The sequence below is a fragment of the Lepidochelys kempii genome, chromosome 3, assembly GCF_965140265.1.
Source record: "Lepidochelys kempii isolate rLepKem1 chromosome 3, rLepKem1.hap2, whole genome shotgun sequence".
NCBI lineage: Eukaryota > Metazoa > Chordata > Testudines > Cheloniidae > Lepidochelys > Lepidochelys kempii.
This window is the reverse complement of record NC_133258.1, coordinates 154,463,255-154,482,546: the sequence shown is the minus strand read 5'-3', so window position 1 is coordinate 154,482,546 and position 19,292 is coordinate 154,463,255. Positions and strand designations below refer to the sequence as shown.

The window sequence follows — 19,292 nt, the reverse complement described above, 5'->3', positions numbered from 1 at the left end:
CCATGTCTAGTTGGCAACCGGTTTCAAGTGGAGCATGCCAAGGGTCGGTCCTGGGGCCAGTTTTGTTCAATATCTTCATAAATGATCTGGAGGATGGTGTTGATTGCACCCTCAGCAAGTTTGCAGATGACACTAAACTGGGAGGAGAGGTAGATACGCTGGAGGGTAGGGATAGGATACAGAGGGCCCTAGACAAATTGGAGGATTGGGCCAAAAGAAATCTGATGAGGTTCAACAAGGACAAGTGCAGAGTCCTGCACTTAGGACAGAAGAATCCAGTGCACCGCTATAGACTAGGGACCGAATGGCTCGGCAGCAGTTCTGTAGAAAAGGACATAGGGGTTACAGTGGACGAGAAGCTGGATATGAGTCAACAGTGTGCCATTGTTGCTAATACGACCAATGGCATTTTGGGATGTATAAGTAGGGGCATTGCCAGCAGATCGAGGGACATGATTGTTCCCCTCTATTCAACACTGGTGAGGCCTCATCCGGAGTACTGTGTCCAGTTTTGGGCCCCACACTAGAAGGATGTGGAAAAATTGGAAAACGTCCAGCGGAGGGCAACAAAAATGATTAGGGGACTGGAACACGAGTTATGAGGAGAGGCTGAGGGAACTGGGATTGTTTAGTCTGCGGAAGAGAAGAATGAAGGGGGATTTGATAGCTGCATTCAACTGTTTAAATGGGGTTTCAAAGAGGATGGCTCTAGACTGTTCTCAGTGGTAGCTGATGACAGAACAAGGAGTAATGGTCTCAAGTTGCAGTGGGGGAGGTTTAGGTTGGATATTAGGAAAAAATTTTTCACTAGGAGGGTGGAGAAACACTGGAATGCGGTACCTAGGGAGCTGGTGGAATCTCCTTCCTTAGAAGTTTTTAAGGTCAGGTTTGACAAAGCCCTGGCTGGGATGATTTAATTGGGGATCAGTCCTGCTCTGAGCAGGGGGCTGGACTAGATGACCTCCTGTGGTCCCTTCCAACCCTGATATTCTATGATTCTATACTACTGGGACCTTTGAGCTAACAGAAAAAGGCATAAGAGGAACCAATGTCTGGAAGCTGAAGTCAGACAAAATCAAGTTAAAAATTTTGTCTCGTTTCTAACAATGAGGGTGACTAGCCATTGAAACAAACTACCGAGTGGTGGAATCCCCATTTTTGAGTCTTTAAGCATCTTTTAGAAAGGAATACCTTAGTCAAACAAGTTATCAGGCTGTATACTGGGTCAAGTACTGTAGTCTGTCTTATAAAGGTAAGACAGATGATTTAATAGTCCCTTCTGAACTTATAGATGTCCTAATTCATGATATTTCCTCAAGATGGAGTCCAGATTCTGTCTTCCATATCCATGATAGGGGTAAGTTAAAAGGCTAATGGGATGGAAGACTCTCCACAGACTGTGACCACTTGGCCAATCTTTGTGAGGACCATCACTTTTCTGCAGTACCAGTGGGAGACTGTGAAATGTACAGCCTGGAGTTGTGGAGAACAGACAATTCTGGATTTCTCCAAGTATATCTTGGCCAACTTCTTGGAGAAGGGAAATGTTCGCAGGACTTGTCTATATGGGGGATTTGTCCCTATACTTAGTATAAACTCCAAGTGTAGAGACAAGTAGCACTATCTACCTCAGTTTCAAGTAGAAGCAAAACTGCAACTTATGAGTGCTGCTTGCCTGTCTACACCAGATATTTACTCTAGTGCAGTTACCCTGCTGGCTGAAATCCCCAATGGAGACAAAGCCACACCCTTTCAAACCCCTAGGAATCTTTGTCCTAACAATCCCCTTCAAGGGCAAATCGTACTAAGGCATTGGACCCTACTAATTTGCTTATTAATCAGGTCATCAGAATTAAAAAAATCCACGTTCTTTTCCTTATCAAATGCCTTTGGCTTTCTCTTAGGGGCAGACCCTTGACCTTTCAGAGTTTTTGCCTTTTCAACCCTGATTTACATTTACTGTCTGGTTCTGGAAAGAATAATCACAGGACGAAGAAGGGGAGCAGCAGAGGGAAGGTAAAGCATATGGAGCTGATCCACTAAGGACAGCAGTTAGAGTGAACTCCCACAGAAAGCATTCCTTACTACCCTTTTGGCATATTTTTGAGTTAGGGCCCTGTCAAATATAAAGGGAAGGGTAAATCCCTTTAAAATCCCTCCTGGCCAGAGGAAAAATCCTTTCACCTGTAAAGGGTTAAGAAGCTAAAAGTAACCTCGCTGGCACCTGACCAAAATGACCAATGAGGAGACAAGATACTTACTTTCAAAAGCTGGGAGGAGGGAGAAAAACAAAGGGTCTGCGTCTGTCTGTGTGATGCTTTTGCTGGGGACAGAACAGGAATGGAGTCTTAGAATTTAGTAAGTAATCTAGCTAGGTATGTGTTAGATTATGATTTCTTTAAATGGCTGAGAAAATAGCTGTGCTGAATAGAATGAATATTCCTGTCTGTGTGTCTTTTTTGTAACTTAAGGTTTTGCCTAGAGGGATTCTCTATGTTTTGAATCTAATTACCCTGTAAGATATTTACCATCCTGATTTTACAGAGGTGATTCTTTTTTACTTCTATTAAAAGTCTTCTTGTAAGGAAACTGAATGCTTTTTCATTGTTCTAAGATCCAACGGTTTGGGTCTGTGGTCACCTATGCAAATTGGTGAGGATTTTTACCAAACCTTCCCCAGGAAGTGCGGTGCAAGGGTTGGGAGGATTTTGGGGGGAAAGATGTTTCCAAACAACGGTTTCTCAGGAACCCAGATAAAGTTTGGTGGTGGCAGTGGAAGTCCAAGGGCAAAGGGTAAAATAGTTTGTACCTTGGGAAAGTTTTAACCTAAGCTGGTAAAAGTAAGCTTAGGAGGTTTTCAGGCAGGTCCCCACATCTGTACCCTAGAGTTCAGAGTGGGGAAGGAACCTTGACATGGTGGCAGAGCGGTGGGATTAACTTGAAATCATTGAGATCAATCTGAGATTTTTTGATCCAGAAAAACAGATTTTAAAAGGAAATTTTTAAAATCCTTTGTGCTGCTAGAAAGCAGGTCTCCAACTGGCAATAGTTGGAAGTTTTTTTTATTTTGCTTTGCTTTGGGGCCAGAGCAGAGACAAAAGGGAATTGTCTTTGGGAGCTGCAGTTTCTCTTCCTAAAGGCAGAGTAGTTAACCTCCTGCAGGGAAATTCACAAGTCTTCACAGACCGAAGAGCAACTAGAGGAGATTTCTACCTAGCTGCATGAAGACAAAAGTGTTAGTTTTTGGGTTTTTTAGGATTTTGATTTTTTTTTTTTTTGGAAGATGACGACTTTTAATAGAAGTAAAAAAGAATCACCTGTAAAGTCAGGATGGTAAATACCTTACAGGGTTATTAGATTCAAAACATAGAATCCCTCTAGGCAAAACCTTAAGTTACAAAAAAAAGACACACAGACAGGAATATTCATTCTATTCAGCACAGCTATTTTCTCAGCCATTTAAAGAAATCATAATCTAACACATACCTAGCTAGATTACTTACTAAATTCTAAGACTCCATTCCTGTTCTGTCCCCAGCAAAAGCATCACACAGACAGACGCAGACCCTTTGTTTTTCTCCCTCCTCCCAGCTTTTGAAAGTAAGTATCTTGTCTCCTCATTGGTCATTTTGGTCAGGTGCCAGCGAGGTTACTTTTAGCTTCTTAACCCTTTACAGGTGAGAGGATTTTTCCTCTGGCCAGGGGGGATTTTAAAGGGGTTTACCCTTCCCTTTATATTTATGACAGACCCATATTTTTGAGTTAGGGTCTATAAGTAATATTCCCCTACTGCTCTTGTGAGGGGAAACAAAAGTTATGGAGGTTGCCAGAGTCTTCAGCTTCTGCAAAGAGAAGATAATCCTTATTAGAAGAGGGCTGGAGCACCAACAGCTGTGATGTGCCATGGCTGCAGTCCTGCAGCATTTTATTATTCTGCACCATCAGGGGAAGAAGGGTAGAGACTTGAAGTAAGCAAAGGCATTAAAAGTCAGGTGGCAGTAGAGCGATGGCTCTTTTGAGATGCTACTGACCCAAGAAGGGGAGGGGAAGTGCTTAAGAAACAGGATTGGACAACTGCTCAGCAGCTCTTGCAAAAGGCTGCGGGTCCCATGCCCCACATTGGATTGGGAAAATGGAAGTCTGAGCTCCAATTTAGGCAGCCTCCAGTTGCTGGGCAAAACAGGGGCTACTACGCTCACTCCCTGAATCTTGAGGCAAAACTGAGCCAAAGCCTCCTACTTTGTTACCACTGCCTTGCTGTAAGAAGCATTCCTGTTCACCAAGAAAGCAGAAGGAAATTTAGAGCCCGGGCCTGCTCCAGTCAGCCTTGAGGGAGGTACAGGAGGCATAACTGCAGCACCATGACGCCCATAGCTGGAGCAGTTTGGGCACAAAACACTACAGGCGTGGCTGTGCTCACTTGGATGGCTGATCATTCTACAAGGAGGTAAATATGTTACATTCTGCCTAGGATCCAGTGAGAAAAAGTGAAGAAAGCAAAGAAGCTAGCTGTGGAGGGAATGGATATGAGCAGGGAGAAAAAGCCTTGTAAGCCATTGAATGTTCATATAGATGAGAAAAATACACTGGTCCATACGACTGGACACAGGAGCAGGGGGGGGAACAAAAAGCTGTACAAACTTGTCAAATACAGAGGCAAACAAGTTTGTTATCCCACAATTGGACAATTTATTATGCAATTCTTTGGGAGTGGGAGGAGGGAATCAGCATGTAAGTCAATTCTTTAAAGCTGACCTCACATTAAATTTCAGACTGATTCTGAAGAAGAAACGTGCAATTTTTGGTCTGTCTTTTCTGTTATTTTGCACAAGGACTTAGGCATATTGGAAGATAAATGCAAAGATCCTGTTCCTGAGCACAACAATAAGGGAGAACAGAGAGTGAGGATGATAAGATCCGAACAGGAATAAGCCACAGTTATCTTAATGGTGCCATTAAAGTTACTCTCAATAATAATTTAATTGCTATTGTATGAAACATAGGACAATGTTTTAGTCTGATCCTGGGCTGGAAATTTATGCTAATTATGCAATGGATAGGAAAAATATAACTACATTCACCGTCAGATTGAAGTAATTATCTTACCTCCATGACAGCAGAAGATCTTCTCATCCACAATGGCTGCAATAGGCAGACAGTTAAAGCAGTCTGTGAATGTCTTCCAAAGTTTAATATTAAATCGCCGTTTGCCTGCAGGAACAGAATAGTCTATTAGGAAAGGAATTATACAGCCAACCTACAATGTGTATTATACCCTGCACAAAGATGTAGGTAAAGTCTGAAAGCTGAACTATTCAAGTTTCACAAAACCTGTGAAGATGATCACCTGTTAAGGCATTTCACAGTAAGTTTACTTCAAGTAAAAACACACATGTAAAACTAAGTATTAAGAGACATAAGGTATGTTTCAAAATAATTTATGGAAAGCTTTTCCTACAGACTGCTTTGATAAATTCTTGCAAGGAAAAACAGACATTATTTGGTTAAAAATAATCTACTTTCTACTCCTACAATATATTGTTAAATAGAAGCAACTTTTGAGAACTAGAAGGTTTTCTTACATTCATCATAGAATCCATAGATACGATTAATGCTAGCACACTCATGGTTTCCTCTTAGGAGAAAGAAGTTTTCTGGATACTTGATTTTGTATGCCAGTAATAAGCAGATGGTTTCCAGAGACTGCTTGCCTCTGTCTACGTAATCTCCCAGGAAAAGATAGTTGGCTTCTGGTGGGAATCCTCCATACTCAAACAATCGAAGTAAATCTGTATATTGCCCATGAATGTCACCTGAGTAAGGTAAATTTAAAGAAATAAAGATTAGTACAATATTATAAATATCTTACTGAAACCAAGACATTGAATTAGTACTCATTTTAGAGGGTCAGTTAAGAATTGAGAGGCAGTTGACGGACTGATATTCTGGCAAGATCTTTCAGATGGTCTGTTGAGAAAGGATAAAGAAAGCCAAAATGGAAGCACTCAATCTATGGAAATTGCCCACAAGATTTACAGAGAATTGCAGCGTCAGTTCTGGAAACATTCTGAAGGGTACCGAATCTTCCTTTCAATTTACCTAAGTAGTCCCCAGAAAAGATGGGAAATTCCAGTTTATTTGTACAAATTTAAAAACTTAAATTCAGAAGAAAGCTGGCTTGATGCAACTAATACACAGTAGAAGGTGGCAAGTCTAACTATTTTTAAAAAGCAAAGCAACTTGTAGGTTTGTATGCCAACTACCACACACTCTGCTCTCCTCCCAAAAGCAATCAGTAAAGAAACTGGACAAATCAATAGAGGCAGGTGCTGCATTAAGCTATTCTAAATTTGTTTTATACCCTACAAAGTCATAACAGTTGACCTGCTGGTCACCCCGGCAATATTACAGCTATTATACAATGTCATTGGACAAGGTAGCTTGGCTAAGTGCCTTCCTTCATGGAATTGTGTGCGCGCGTGTAATTTGCTATACCACATGGTGCAGAACTCTTGAAAATCATATCCTATACAAAAGATATCCAGCAAACTTGCAAGTAGTTAATTAAAAACTGCTACAATAAGTATTATTTGACAAATTATTCAGCCAGATTCACGTACCACTTACCATATATTCCACAACGGGCCACTTCCAAAAAAAAAATAGGCAGGCTGCATGGTGCAACAGTTCTATGGTTACTAGTTGGCACAGAATACTATATCACACAGAGGCTGGCTAACTATAACTGTGTAGATGGGTGTGATGGAAGAAGAATAGAAACTTAAACACTAAAGAATTCTCTAAAATTACTTGTGTATAGGAAGGCAGTGAGGCTTACAAGATAGATCACTGGACTGTGGTTCTATTCCTGGCTTTGCCACTGGTCTACTGGGTGACCTTGGGTAAGTCTCTTCATCTTGCTATGCTTCAGTTTCCCCATCTGTAAAATGGGAATATGATACTCCCATTGTAAAGTCATAGATTCATAGATATTTAGGTCAGAAGGGACCATTATGATCATCTAGTCTGACCTCCTGCACAATGCAGGCCACAGAATTTCACCCACCACTCCTAAAAAAGACCTCACACCTATATCTGTGCTATTTAAGTCCTCAAATTGTAGTTTGAAGACCTCAAGGAGCAGAGAATCCTCCAGCAAGTGACCCGTGCCCCATGCTACAGAGGAAGGCGAAAAACCTCCAGGGCCTTCCAATCTGCCCTGGAGGAAAATTCCTTCCCGACCCCAAATATGGCGATCAGCTAAACCCTGAGCATATGGGCAAGATTCATCAGCCAGATACTACAGAAAATTCTTTCCCGGGTAACTTGGATCTTACCCCATCTAAAAACCCATCACAGGCCATTGGGCCTATTTACCATGAATATTTAATTACCAAAACCATGTTATCCCATCATACCATCTCCTCCATAAACTTATCGAGTTTAATCTTAAAGCAAGATAGATCTTTTGCCCCCACTACTTCCCTCGGAAGGCTATTCCAAAACTTCACTCCTCTGATGGTTAGAAACCTTCGTCTAATTTCTAATCTAAATTTCCTAGTGGCCAGTTTATATCCATTTGTTCTTGTGTCCACATTGGTACTGAGTTTAAATAATTCCTCTCCCTCTCTGGTATTTATCCCTCTGATATATTTATAGAGAGCAATCATATCTCCCCTCAACCTTCTTTTAGTTAGGCTAAACAAGCCAAGCTCCTTGAGTCTCCTTTCATAAGACAAGTTTTCCATTCCTCAGATCATCCTAGTAGCCCTTCTCTGTACCTGTTCCAGTTTGAATTCATCCTTCTTAAACATGGGAGACCAGAACTGCACACAGTATTCCAGGTGAGGTCTCACCAGTGCCTTATATAATGGTACTAAAACCTCCTTATCCCTACTGGAAATACCTCTCCTGATGCATCCCAAGACGACATTAGCTTTTTTCACAGCCATATCACATTGGCAGCTCATAGTCATCCTATGATCAACCAATACTCCAAGGTCCTTTTCCTCCTCCGTTACTTCTAGTTGATGCGTCCCTAGCTTATAACTAAAATTCTTGTTATTAATCCCTAAATGCATGACCTTACACTTCTCACTATTAAATTTCATCCTATTCCTATTACTCCAGTTTACAAGGTCATCCAGATCCTCCTGTAGGGTATCCCTGTCCTTCTCTAAATTAGCAATACCTCCCAGCTTTGTATCATCTGCAGACTTTATTAGCACACTCCCACTTTTTGTGCCCAGGTCAGTAATAAAAAGATTAAATAAGATTGGTCCCAAAACTGATCCTTGAGGAACTCCACTGGTAACCTCCCTCCAACTTGACAGTTCACCTTTCAGTAGGACCCGTTGTAGTCTCCCCTTTAACCAATTCCCTATCCACCTTTCAATTTTCCTATTGATGCCCAGCTTATCCAATTTAATAATTCCCCATGTGGCACAGTATCAAACGCCTTACTAAAATCTAAGTAAATTAGATCCACTGCGTTTCCTTTATCTAAAAAATCTGTTACTCTCTCAAAGAAGGAGATCAGGTTGGTTTGGCACGATCTACCTTTTGTAAAACCATGTTGTATTTTGTCCCATTTACCATTGACTTCAATGTCCTTAACTACTTTCTCCTTCAAAATTTTTTCCAAGACCTTGCATACTACAGATGTCAAACTAACAGGCCTATAATTACTTGGATCACTTTTTTTCCCCTTTCTTAAAAATAGGAACTATGTTAGCAATTCTCCAATCATACGGTACAACCCCTGAGTTTACAGATTCATTAAAAATTCTTGCTAATGGGCTTGCAATTTCTTGTGCCAATTCTTTTAATATTCTTGGATGAAGATTATCTGGGCCCCCCGATTTAGTCCCATTAAGCTGTTTGAGTTTCGCTTCTACCTCAGATATGGTGATGTCTACCTCCATATCCTCATTCCCATTTATCATGCTACCATTATCCCTAAGATCCTCTTTAGTCTTATTAAAGACTGAGGCAAAGTATTTGTTTAGATATTGGGCCATGCCTAGATTATCCTTGACCTCCACTCCATCCTCAGTTTTTAGCGGTCCCACTTCTTTCTTTGTTTTCTTCCTATTTATATGACTATAGAACCTTTTACTATTGGTTTTAATTCCCTTTGCAAGGTCCAACTCTACTTGACTTTTAGCCTGTCTCACTTTATCCCTACATATTCTGACCTCAATAAGGTAGCTTTCCTTACTGATCCCTCCCTTCTTCCACTCCCTATATGCTTTCTGCTTTTTCTTAATTACCTCTCTAAGATGCTTGCTCATCCAGCTTGGTCTACAACTCCTGCCTATGAATTTTTTCCCCTTTCTTGGGATGCAGGCTTCCGATAGCTTCTGCAGCTTTAATTTAAAATAATCCCAGGCCTCCTCTACCTTTAAACCCATAAATTCTTCAGTCCAATCCACTTCCCTAACTAATTTCCTTAATTTTTGAAAGTCAGCCCTTTTGAAATCAAAAACCCTAGTTGCAGATTTATTTTTGTTAATCCTTCCATTCAATTTGAACTGAATTAGCTCATGATCACTTGAGCCAAGATTATCCCCTACAACCATTTCCTCTATGAGGTCCTCATTACTCACCAAGACCAAATCTAAAATGGCATCCCCTCTAGTCGGTTCAGCAACTACTTGCTGAAGGAATCCATCAGCTATCGCATCTAGGAAAATCTGAGCCCTATTATTATTACTAGCACTCGTCCTCCAGTCTATATCTGGGAAGTTAAAGTCTCCCATGATCACACAGTTTCCATTAGTATTTACTTTATTAAAAACATTAAAAAGGGCTCTATCCATATCCAGATTAGATCCCGGCAGTCTATAGCACACCCCAAGCACTATCCCAGGGGAGGCTCTAATAGTTTTCTTCCCCAATTTAATTGTTGCCCAGACAGACTCAGTCATATCCATTTCATTGCTTCTTATTTCTTTACATTCTATCTCATCATTGATATACAGTGCTACTCCACCACCTTTACCTTTATTTCAGTCTTTCCTAAACAGCACATACCCTTCAATACCTGTAGCCCAGTCATGACTACTATTCCACCAGGTCTCTGTTATACCTATAATATCTGGTTTCACTTCCTGCACCAGTAACTCTAGTTCCTCCATTTTGTTACCTAGGCTCCTTGCATTAGTGTACAAACATCTTAATTTTTGCTGTTTTGAGTCCTTTGAGACCTACTGTTAAAATAGCTATGTACCCTTGCTATTTGCAGCATTCATCACATAAGCATACTACGGACTGATTTAAAGAGTGTAAGTTTATACTTCTTGATCCATTTATGTTTTAACTGATTTGTAGAACACTTCGATGTGATCTAGTTTGACTGCTGGCAAAATGGTGAAGTACCTCCTACAGAGGTCAAGCGAAGATGCTTCTTGCTAACTGCAATCCAGTCTCAGTTTCCAGAGGCTTTTTGAACAAACAAGCCCAAGCTCCTCTCCATACTCTACATGCTTAGGTCCATGTCTTTTTGCCTTCTCTGTTTTAAGTTATAGAATCATAGAATATCAGGGTTGGAAGGGACCTCAGGAGGTCATCTAGTCCAACCCCCTGCTCAAAGCAGGACCAATCCCCAATTTTTGCCCCCGATTCCTAAATGGCCCCCTCAAGGATTGAACTCACAACCCTGGGTTTAGCAGGCCAATGCTCAAACCACTGAGCTATCCCTCCCCCCAAAAAGTGCAGAAGCTAACAGGACTTCAGAACCACACCCATCTCTTTAGAATCTTCCTTTTTCATGCATCAGAACACTAATTGCAACAGAGAAGGTGGATAATGTAAGAGGTAGAGAATATAATATTTTATGGAGTGATCCACAACATGATCAGATAGGTATGGGAATCATGATGGGATATCTCACTGCTGCAGTGAGAGCTGGGGGGAGTCCTCTCTTCCCGCCACAACCTAGGGCAGCCTGCACCCCAAACCCCTTATCCCCACCAGAGACTGCACCCCAATGCCCTATCCCAGCCCTGAGCCCCCTCCTACACCCAAACTCCCTCCCACACCCCACCCACCCCCTCCCGATCCAAACTCTCTACCCCTGCCCAGAGCTCTCTCCTGTACCCTGAACCCCTCATATCTGGCTCCACCCCAGAACCTGCATCCCCACCCTGAGCTGCCTCTCATACTCCAAACCCCTTGGGTCCACCCCCACACACCCAAGAGCCACCTCCTGCACCCCAAAACCCTCATCCCTGTTCCCCTAGCCCCGAGCCCCCTCCTACACTCCAAACCCCTCTGACCTACCCCCACCACACATCACCTCCACAGTGATGCACATAATAAAATTCATTCTGCACATGGATATTTAAAAAAGGGAACGTTGTCCTAGAATTATAATTTTTCTTTAAAGGGACATTAAACCTTATGCTTCAGGGTTTAAGCCAGTCTCTAACAACAACAGATAAGGATGAGACCTAATGCAGAAGGCAGATTATCCCACACCTTCAGAGATCTTTGTGAAATGTAGAATCTGGTACTGGTCATTGTCAGACAGGCTAGATGGACCTCAAATGAGTTCCAGTCTGGCTATTCCTCTTAAAATGTTCAAGAAGCACTATAAGAAAGATAGTCATTTATATTTATTTCATGCCATGTCCCTGGTCCACTGAAGAAAAAAAATGTAATAGAATACAAGCTTATTAGCTTGGTGTATGGCAGTGGTTTTCAACCTTTTTTCATTTGCGGACACAAATTCAAAAATTCAAAAAAAACTCCTAAAAAAATTCAAATGGAGGAAATCTTAGTCTGTGGACCCTGCGGAGTCCGTGGACCACTGGTTTAAAACAACTAGCGTATGGAGTTAAAGCTATTGCTGTACACAATTCACTAGGTTAAACATTTATGCTGCTTATTCCAGAGAAAGTTACGTAGCTTGTATGAAGAGGGGCCCAGAAGCCAATTTGGTGTTTGAGGACACTTGCTATCCTGGATCTGTCATAATACTAGACAAACTCTATTATTTGACTTTGTGTCTAGTTTAGTTACTGATTCCTTTAAAGAGAAAGATGGTTAAGCCAAAGTAAGCAAATTCTTACAGTGCATACTGATACAGTTAGTCTTTCCCTTAGATATACAAGGCAATGGTCACAGAAGAAGAGAGGGATTTTGTTTGTTTAAGTTTTCCTTTACAGCCTGGTACCTTGTAGACAAATACCTAGATGCATATTGAACTAGAACTAGCATCTGACAAAGATCACAAAGATGCTGCAAAGATGACAACGTTTGTAGGCCACTAGGGCATAAACTGGAGCAGAACGCTCCTTCAGACCAATATTTAGGGCAGAGTAGTATTAGGTGAATGGGTATACATATTCTATCCATACTTTCAATAAGCCTAATTTAACAACGTAACTAAGGATATGGAACTTAACTGTCAGCCACCAACTAAGCATATTACATGGATAATCAATAAAATATTTGGGTAACGTTTCATTATATTTTGTTTGGAATTAGACCCAGTGGTGAGCTGGAGCCGGTTGGCACTGGTTTGTGTGAACCGGTTGTTAAATTTTGAAGCCGGTTTAGAACCGGTTGTTAAAGGTGTGGGCAAATTCCGGCCCACGGGACCATCCTGTCCAGCCCACCTGAGCTCTCGGCTGGCGAGGCTCCCCTGAGAATCCCTTTTTAATTTTTACTCCCCCGGCGGCGCTCTGGGTCTTCGGCGACACTTCAGCAGCGGGTCCTTCACTCGCTCTGGGTCTTCGGCAGCATGTCCTTCAGTGCCACTGAAGACCCAGAGTGACTGAAGGAACCGGTTCTTCAGCTGTTGGCAGCTCATCACTGATTAGACCCACAGTCAAGTGTTGAAAGAGGATAACTGGACAATATTTTGCAGAAACCATTTTGTAAGTAGGCCATGACTCCACATTTAGTAATCTGTTCAAGATGCTTGATAGATACAAGTTTTGAGCTAAACTGCAAGTCAAATCTGAAGCCTGCCAGAACAAGAACTACATTGTTTTTAAAGAGAAAACTGGCATAAAATGAAAGTGTGTTATATGAAAGGTATTGGCTTATGTAACCCACATAAATCCCAAACGTATGAGTTAATTTAGCTCTACATTTTAATCTGATTTGACAGTATAAAATCTCATCCCATAGCAGCTCCTTTGATTTGTCTTGAGATAAAATTAAATTACTAGGCCAGATCATTAGTGTAGCTGCACATTGTTTTATTTAAGACTAGTTTAAAAATTATTTCTACCTGGACAAGAGCTTTTCTTAGTCCCCATACATAGGGCTCAAGCTCCCTAAACATCAGAAACATCCTAATGCTTATTTCATGTTCTCCTGCAAGTTACTACTAAAGTTTAGCTTCAGATTTGTTGCCTCATCATTTTCTACATAGAACATCCTCTGAAAAATCAGATCCAAAATTTAGTTTAAAGGGGCATGGGTGCAGATTTGCCTAGTATAATGTGTCTTCTGTTTCAATTAAAATCAGTTTGGATTTAAAATATTCCCGTACATAATTTCATTAGTTTCACATTGGCTTTTTTTTTAACTCAGTTTATTGTTCATACCAAGTGAAGTACAGAGGGTTAACAGCAAAACTAGATTAAGCTTCAGTTTTAAGATCCGTATAACAGGACATGCTTTGGAAAAAAAACCTAGCCATTTAAGATGAGTTTGCCATTAATATTAGGATATTGGTAATTAGAAAAACCCCTGTAATCATATAGCACAAATTACGAAAGTTGATGGTTTCTGCATGACTGGTCTAATCTAAGGGATGGGATGGCCCATGAAAGTCTTTGGGCACACACATGAGCAAATTTGAACCATGACACTTCAGTATTGAATACCTAATTCAAGAAATTCAGGATTTGAACAATACTATGATGCTGCCTTTTCATTACATGCAATGCTTCCGCCCTATGTAAAAGGCTGACAAAAACTGTGGAGTGTTTACTAACCAGCATTGGGAACGATATTGTGCTTGTACAACAATTACTGCAAGACTCCCATTTAAAAAAATAATTACTGAAGTATTGTTTTTGAAAATATCCAGCATTAATTTTATAAAGAGTTAAATAAGGAATTACATGGATTCTAGGTTTACCAATATTTATCTGAAAGGACCTGCCAAAGTCTTCTACAAAGCTTGAAGAGTTCATTACGTAGAACAAAATCAAACTGGTTTAAAAACACACATCCAGTGTAATTACATAAGACAGGGAATTTTAAAATTTCATTTAAATTGCTTGAAGTGAATGGGAATCCATTCTGAGAATACAACTGAATTAATTAAATGTGGCAATGAATGTTGGTTAAAAGACTTTGCATTTTGCATATATTTTGAAACGAACATGTTCTAGTATTATGATATAAGTGTTTATTCTGTGTTTTAATGTGACTCACAATTTACAGAAATACACTTGAAATTAGATCAACACCCCAGCCTAGTGGCTCTCCTCCTCTAGGTGTGGAGCCACACAATTTTCACTACAGACGGTTAGATTTAACCACACTCCACCCTAAATGCTGACAGTCTTTCAGAGTAAATGCTCTACCAACTGTCAATAAGCTCTTCAGTATTCAATCAACGTAATTTCTTATCTAGCTAGTGAAGACCGCCGTTTTTGCAATCCATATTACCCAAGGCCATTTGGCATGTCACTCAGACAAAGATGCAAAACCACCACAAAACCATCTTCAATTTATTATGTTTCCACCATCCCCAATAAAATGCCAATTTTGAAGTATACAACTAGAGATATAAGACAAGATATACCTAATTTACATACCACAAATTTTCAGGGGTGCCTCCAGTTCCAGGAGAATAGGCTGGCTAAGAAAGATTTCTCGCGATTTTATGCACAAGCCCCGAACTTCTGCTTCTGTCATCTGCACGATCTTGCCAGGACGACATCCTCGCACTGAAACAAAATTTTTGCATGTAAATATCACCAAAACATACTTTTGTTTAGGAGGATTGCACAGTGGACGCCTAGCTGCCATATGACTGGCCTTTTATCCACACATTTATACTACTTTCATCACTACAGTGTATTACAGGAATAAAATGTATTATATGTTTAGACTATTGTGGTGGGGGGGACATGAGTATTTAGAGTACACACATCCTTACTGTATCGAGAACTTTAACAATTTAGTTTTCATTTTAACCTTTATCTGAAACAAATTATGTTCTAGCATGGTTTGTGTTAAAGCAACATTAGAAAGATTAATTGGAGGAACTTCTATAAAGAGGCCAAGACTCACCTTTAAAAAAAAAAAAAAGTAAGTGTATCACACAAACATGTCTGACTAGTCTCCACTTCCTATTGAAGAGCTGGCTTATTTCCTGCTATTATGAAATAATATCTACTGGGGAGAAGTCTAACACTTAACTTCTTTCCTGTACACATCAGGGCTCCTTGCATCCCACCATCCTCCTTGGAGTGCCATCCTCCCATTTCTCTCTATCGCACAAGTCCCTGCAACTCCCATGTTCTCTCCCTGATGCCTGAGAACTACTGTGAACCCCATTCTCCCCTCACCATGTGTTGTGCCCACCAACACGCCCCCCCAATTTTCAATACCCATGCCAGCAATTGGGTGTGCAGCACCATTGCCCCTTCCCCATATAGTCAGCTCTTGGGAGAATGGGCAGAGGTGAGATAGCAGAAGGCAATAAGGAGTTCTATCAGCCAGTTCTTTGATCTGCAGACAATTGCAGGGAGCTTGAAGCTGTGGCTTTACTAAACAGAGAAAAGGCACTCATGTCCCCTACTTCCCCTCTTTTGGGGTTTTGATTTCCCCAGAAATCAATAGGGTTCTATCTACTGATGCCTAGAACATTCCATACATTTTGGGATTGATCACATGCCCAATAAAGAGTTATCACATTAGCCAGAAAAATATCAAGACATTATGGCCTCGCAAGTTCAACCAACTAACCAGACAGGTTACAGAGCGTTCCATATGTAGTTTAGAACAAGGAATATTTCACCCTATCTTCAAGGGCAGGATCCAGAAACCAGAGGAAACTGATAGCTGTTCTAGTAAGGTAGGGTAAGAGAGTACTCAATGGTAGATCAAAAGTGGATGCAAACAAGGCTAAAGGATATTCCTATAGTTGATGAAGAATATGGAATACAAAGATAGGGGCTGAAAGCCCCTTAATATCTGGTGGTCAATACTGATGGGGTTATTTTTAAGTGGAATCAAAGGGGCTGGAAGGGACAAAGTTGAAGGCCTCTTTCTCTAACAGCTCAGGGAGGAAGGTGACAAAAGACTATCACTTGCTGGAAGGGATAGTGGAAGAGCAACACCGGCTTTCTGAGGGTATGTCTTCACTGAAGTTTGCCCAGGGTTAGCCTCTGCCCCAGGTTCAGAGGTGCTTTAAGATGAGGGTATAGATTAGAGCCCACCTCCAGTTTAAACTAGGGCTGGAATGCACCCACTTTGCAGTGAAGCCATAGGCCCAAAAAACAAAAACAAAACACCCCACACAAACCAAACCAAACCCTGAATGCCAAAAGTCCTCCAAAGCCCTGTTTCTGTGATTGTTTCATTTAAATTACGATGGTTAAAAGCAGCATTCTTCTTCTGCATAGTAAAGTTTCAAAGCTGTATTATTTCAATGGTTATAAACTTTAGAAAGAACCACCATGATGTTCTGTTCAGAGTTATGAACAACCTCCATTCCCGAGTTGTTCATAACTCTGAGGTTCTACTCTAACAGTTTTACTAGCATATGTCTACGTTTCAGAGGTGCCTAACCTACGGCCTGTCAGAGCATTTTGTAAGGCCCATGACTTGCTTCAGCACAATACACTAATGGCAGATTCATTAGAGTTTTGTCGTCATGTTATATCATTTTAGTTTACACGTGTATAGATAATACTGCATATAGAAATAACCTAATACATATGAAACAAGATGAATATAAAATATCAATAGTTAACTTTAAATCTTATTAAAATATGTAGAATCTGTCTGGATCGAACAAGGTCATGCTGAGGTTTGTGTGGTCCTCTGTGTAATAAGGTCAGGCATGACTGTCTAGTTAATGGATTCCCAAGTTAAAGTAGCCAGAAATAAGTGTTTGGGAGACAGTCTACATTAACCTTCACAAGTGTTCCCTCCTCAGGAATGGTCTACACTAAAAAATAAGGTGCTTTAAAAAAAAAAAGTTAATTTATAGCAAAATGCTAGTGGAAACAAGACACTGGTAGTTTTACTTTGATGTAGTTAGATGAGGTGAATCCTAGACACCCCTTGCCCCCAACACACACACACTCCAAATATCAGTTTTCACTTCTACTAGTTTCATCAAGGTAAAACTAGTCTGTACCTTGTTTCCACTAGCATTTTACACTTTAGCTAACATTTAGCTAAAAACCATACCTTTGCCCCACTGAAGCTACAGTCTTGGCATTCTTTAATGGGACTTAATTTTCTGATTTGCTGAGAGCCCTTCCCTTACAGGATCACACCTAAAGACCGCAGGCCATGAATGACTCACTGTCCCTTTATGTTACACAGAGCTATATGTATATAAACTTACACATAAGAATACAGCTACAGAAGCAAGCTATTAAAGAATACCAATTCACCAAGTCTTATAAGATTAGTTAGGCCAGTGTTAAACCAAGGCTGTTATTCTTCAAGTACGTACCAAAAGGAATTCATTCTTTTCAAAACAGGTTTTTAGTTTGATTTCAAAAATTTCCTGAAGTATAGTTGGGAGAACAGTATTCCTATGTTGTACATTTAGTGAAGTCCAGTGCTTCCGTGAACACCAAAACACTAATTTTCACTGCACTTGTTTTCTATTATGTTCCTATAATAGACATACGCATATTTTTAAGTTGCAATATTTAAGTATATAATACTTGGTTAAAAAGAACAGATTTTTCCTATTTGGCTGCTGTTTTGAAAATCATCAAAAGGTATGTCTATACAACAGAAAGAAATCCTAGGAAACAAATCTCAGAGCCCAGATCAGCTGACATGGACTCAGCTACAAGGCTAAAAATAGCAGAGTAGACATTCCAACTTGGCCTGGAGCCCAGGCTCTAAGAACCTCACTCCTCTTGGTGGATTTCAGAGCCGGGCTCCAGCCCGAGCAGGAATGTCTACACTGCTATTCAGTCTTGTAATGCAAGGCCCAGACACTTGAGCCAGGTTCTGAGTGTCACTGCCATGGGGGTGGTTGGGTATTGGAGCTGTGTAGATGTAACCATAGTATTATACTGCTGATAGTTCAGACCTCAGGACTGGGAGTAGGACAACTGGACTGTTAAGTTTACAACAATAGGCTCCTGGGTCAAAAAAAACTGCTGAATAAACTGATTAAATATGCTATGGCCCAAACACAAGCTAGAAATTGCTTTGTTCTATTGACGCACGACAGCTGTTATACTAATCGACAAGAACAATGCCAACATGTCACACATCTTGTTAGTTAGAATTTTTAGTCACATAACCATACTAAGATTAGAAATAAAATATAAACAGGCAACTCAGATCTTGCATTCACTAGGAATAAGTGTTTTAGCACATGACCCAATCTGTTAGTTTATGTGCTAACACCACCTTTTCCTAGTAACGACAAGGCCAGAGGCGAAACACAAGAGGTGGGTCACGAGCCACAGGGGTGTATGGGCTTCCAGTTCTGAACATATTAAGAATGCTTGCTGAATAGTATTCTTTGGTATGTTTGCCTTTAGCATTTTATGTAAACACACATTCTGCAAGTATTCCCGCCAAAGGAAGTGATGAATAATGGTAAAGGTCTCGCAGTTAACAGCCCTTGCACTTGTGTTGCTTGCTCAGTTTGCAAGTAGTTTTAGTAGTTTGTATTATGTGGTAGCACATAGGACCCCAAGTCATGGGCCAGTATTGACCTGTACTAAGGAATTACTGTATAAACACAGCAAAAAAAGAGTTCCTGTCCTGAAGAATTTACAAAGTTATAAAGCTTCAATAAAGTATGGTTGGCTTTAAATAGAAAAGCTATTAAGAATTAATTTTGAAGCTCTACCTACAAGGCTCTTGTCCAAGAATGAGATCAATGACTATAGTTTGAGTCATAGGCTGCATACAGCTTGAACTGCACTTTCCTTCAACAAACTGTTGTTTCTCTTGATTTAATTTGCCTGGTCAAGAATGTTAAAGTCTAATTTTCCCTTCCTTTTCTAGTTTGGGAGTAAAAAGAGTTTTGGCATGTTCTTATCTCATTTTCAATGTATACTGCTTCATCTACTGATGATGCTGATGATCCTACAGATAACACTGAAAGA

The 19,292-nt window shown here is 40.5% G+C and overlaps 1 protein-coding gene across 2 annotated transcripts in view; it reads right to left on the bottom strand.

Annotated features, from left to right (window-relative positions):
• PPP1CB (protein phosphatase 1 catalytic subunit beta) overlaps positions 1 to 19,292 on the bottom strand; it is a 60,723-nt gene that overhangs the window by 23,345 nt on the left and 18,086 nt on the right. For both annotated transcript variants that reach the window (XM_073338619.1, XM_073338617.1), the window contains 3 exons: positions 14,787 to 14,918; positions 5,583 to 5,813; positions 5,107 to 5,211 (listed from right to left, as the gene is read on the bottom strand). In XM_073338619.1, coding sequence (XP_073194720.1) covers positions 5,107 to 5,211; positions 5,583 to 5,813; positions 14,787 to 14,886 — 436 coding nt within the window. In that variant the 5' untranslated portion in view covers positions 14,887 to 14,918. The remainder of the gene's footprint in view (positions 1 to 5,106; positions 5,212 to 5,582; positions 5,814 to 14,786; positions 14,919 to 19,292) is intronic.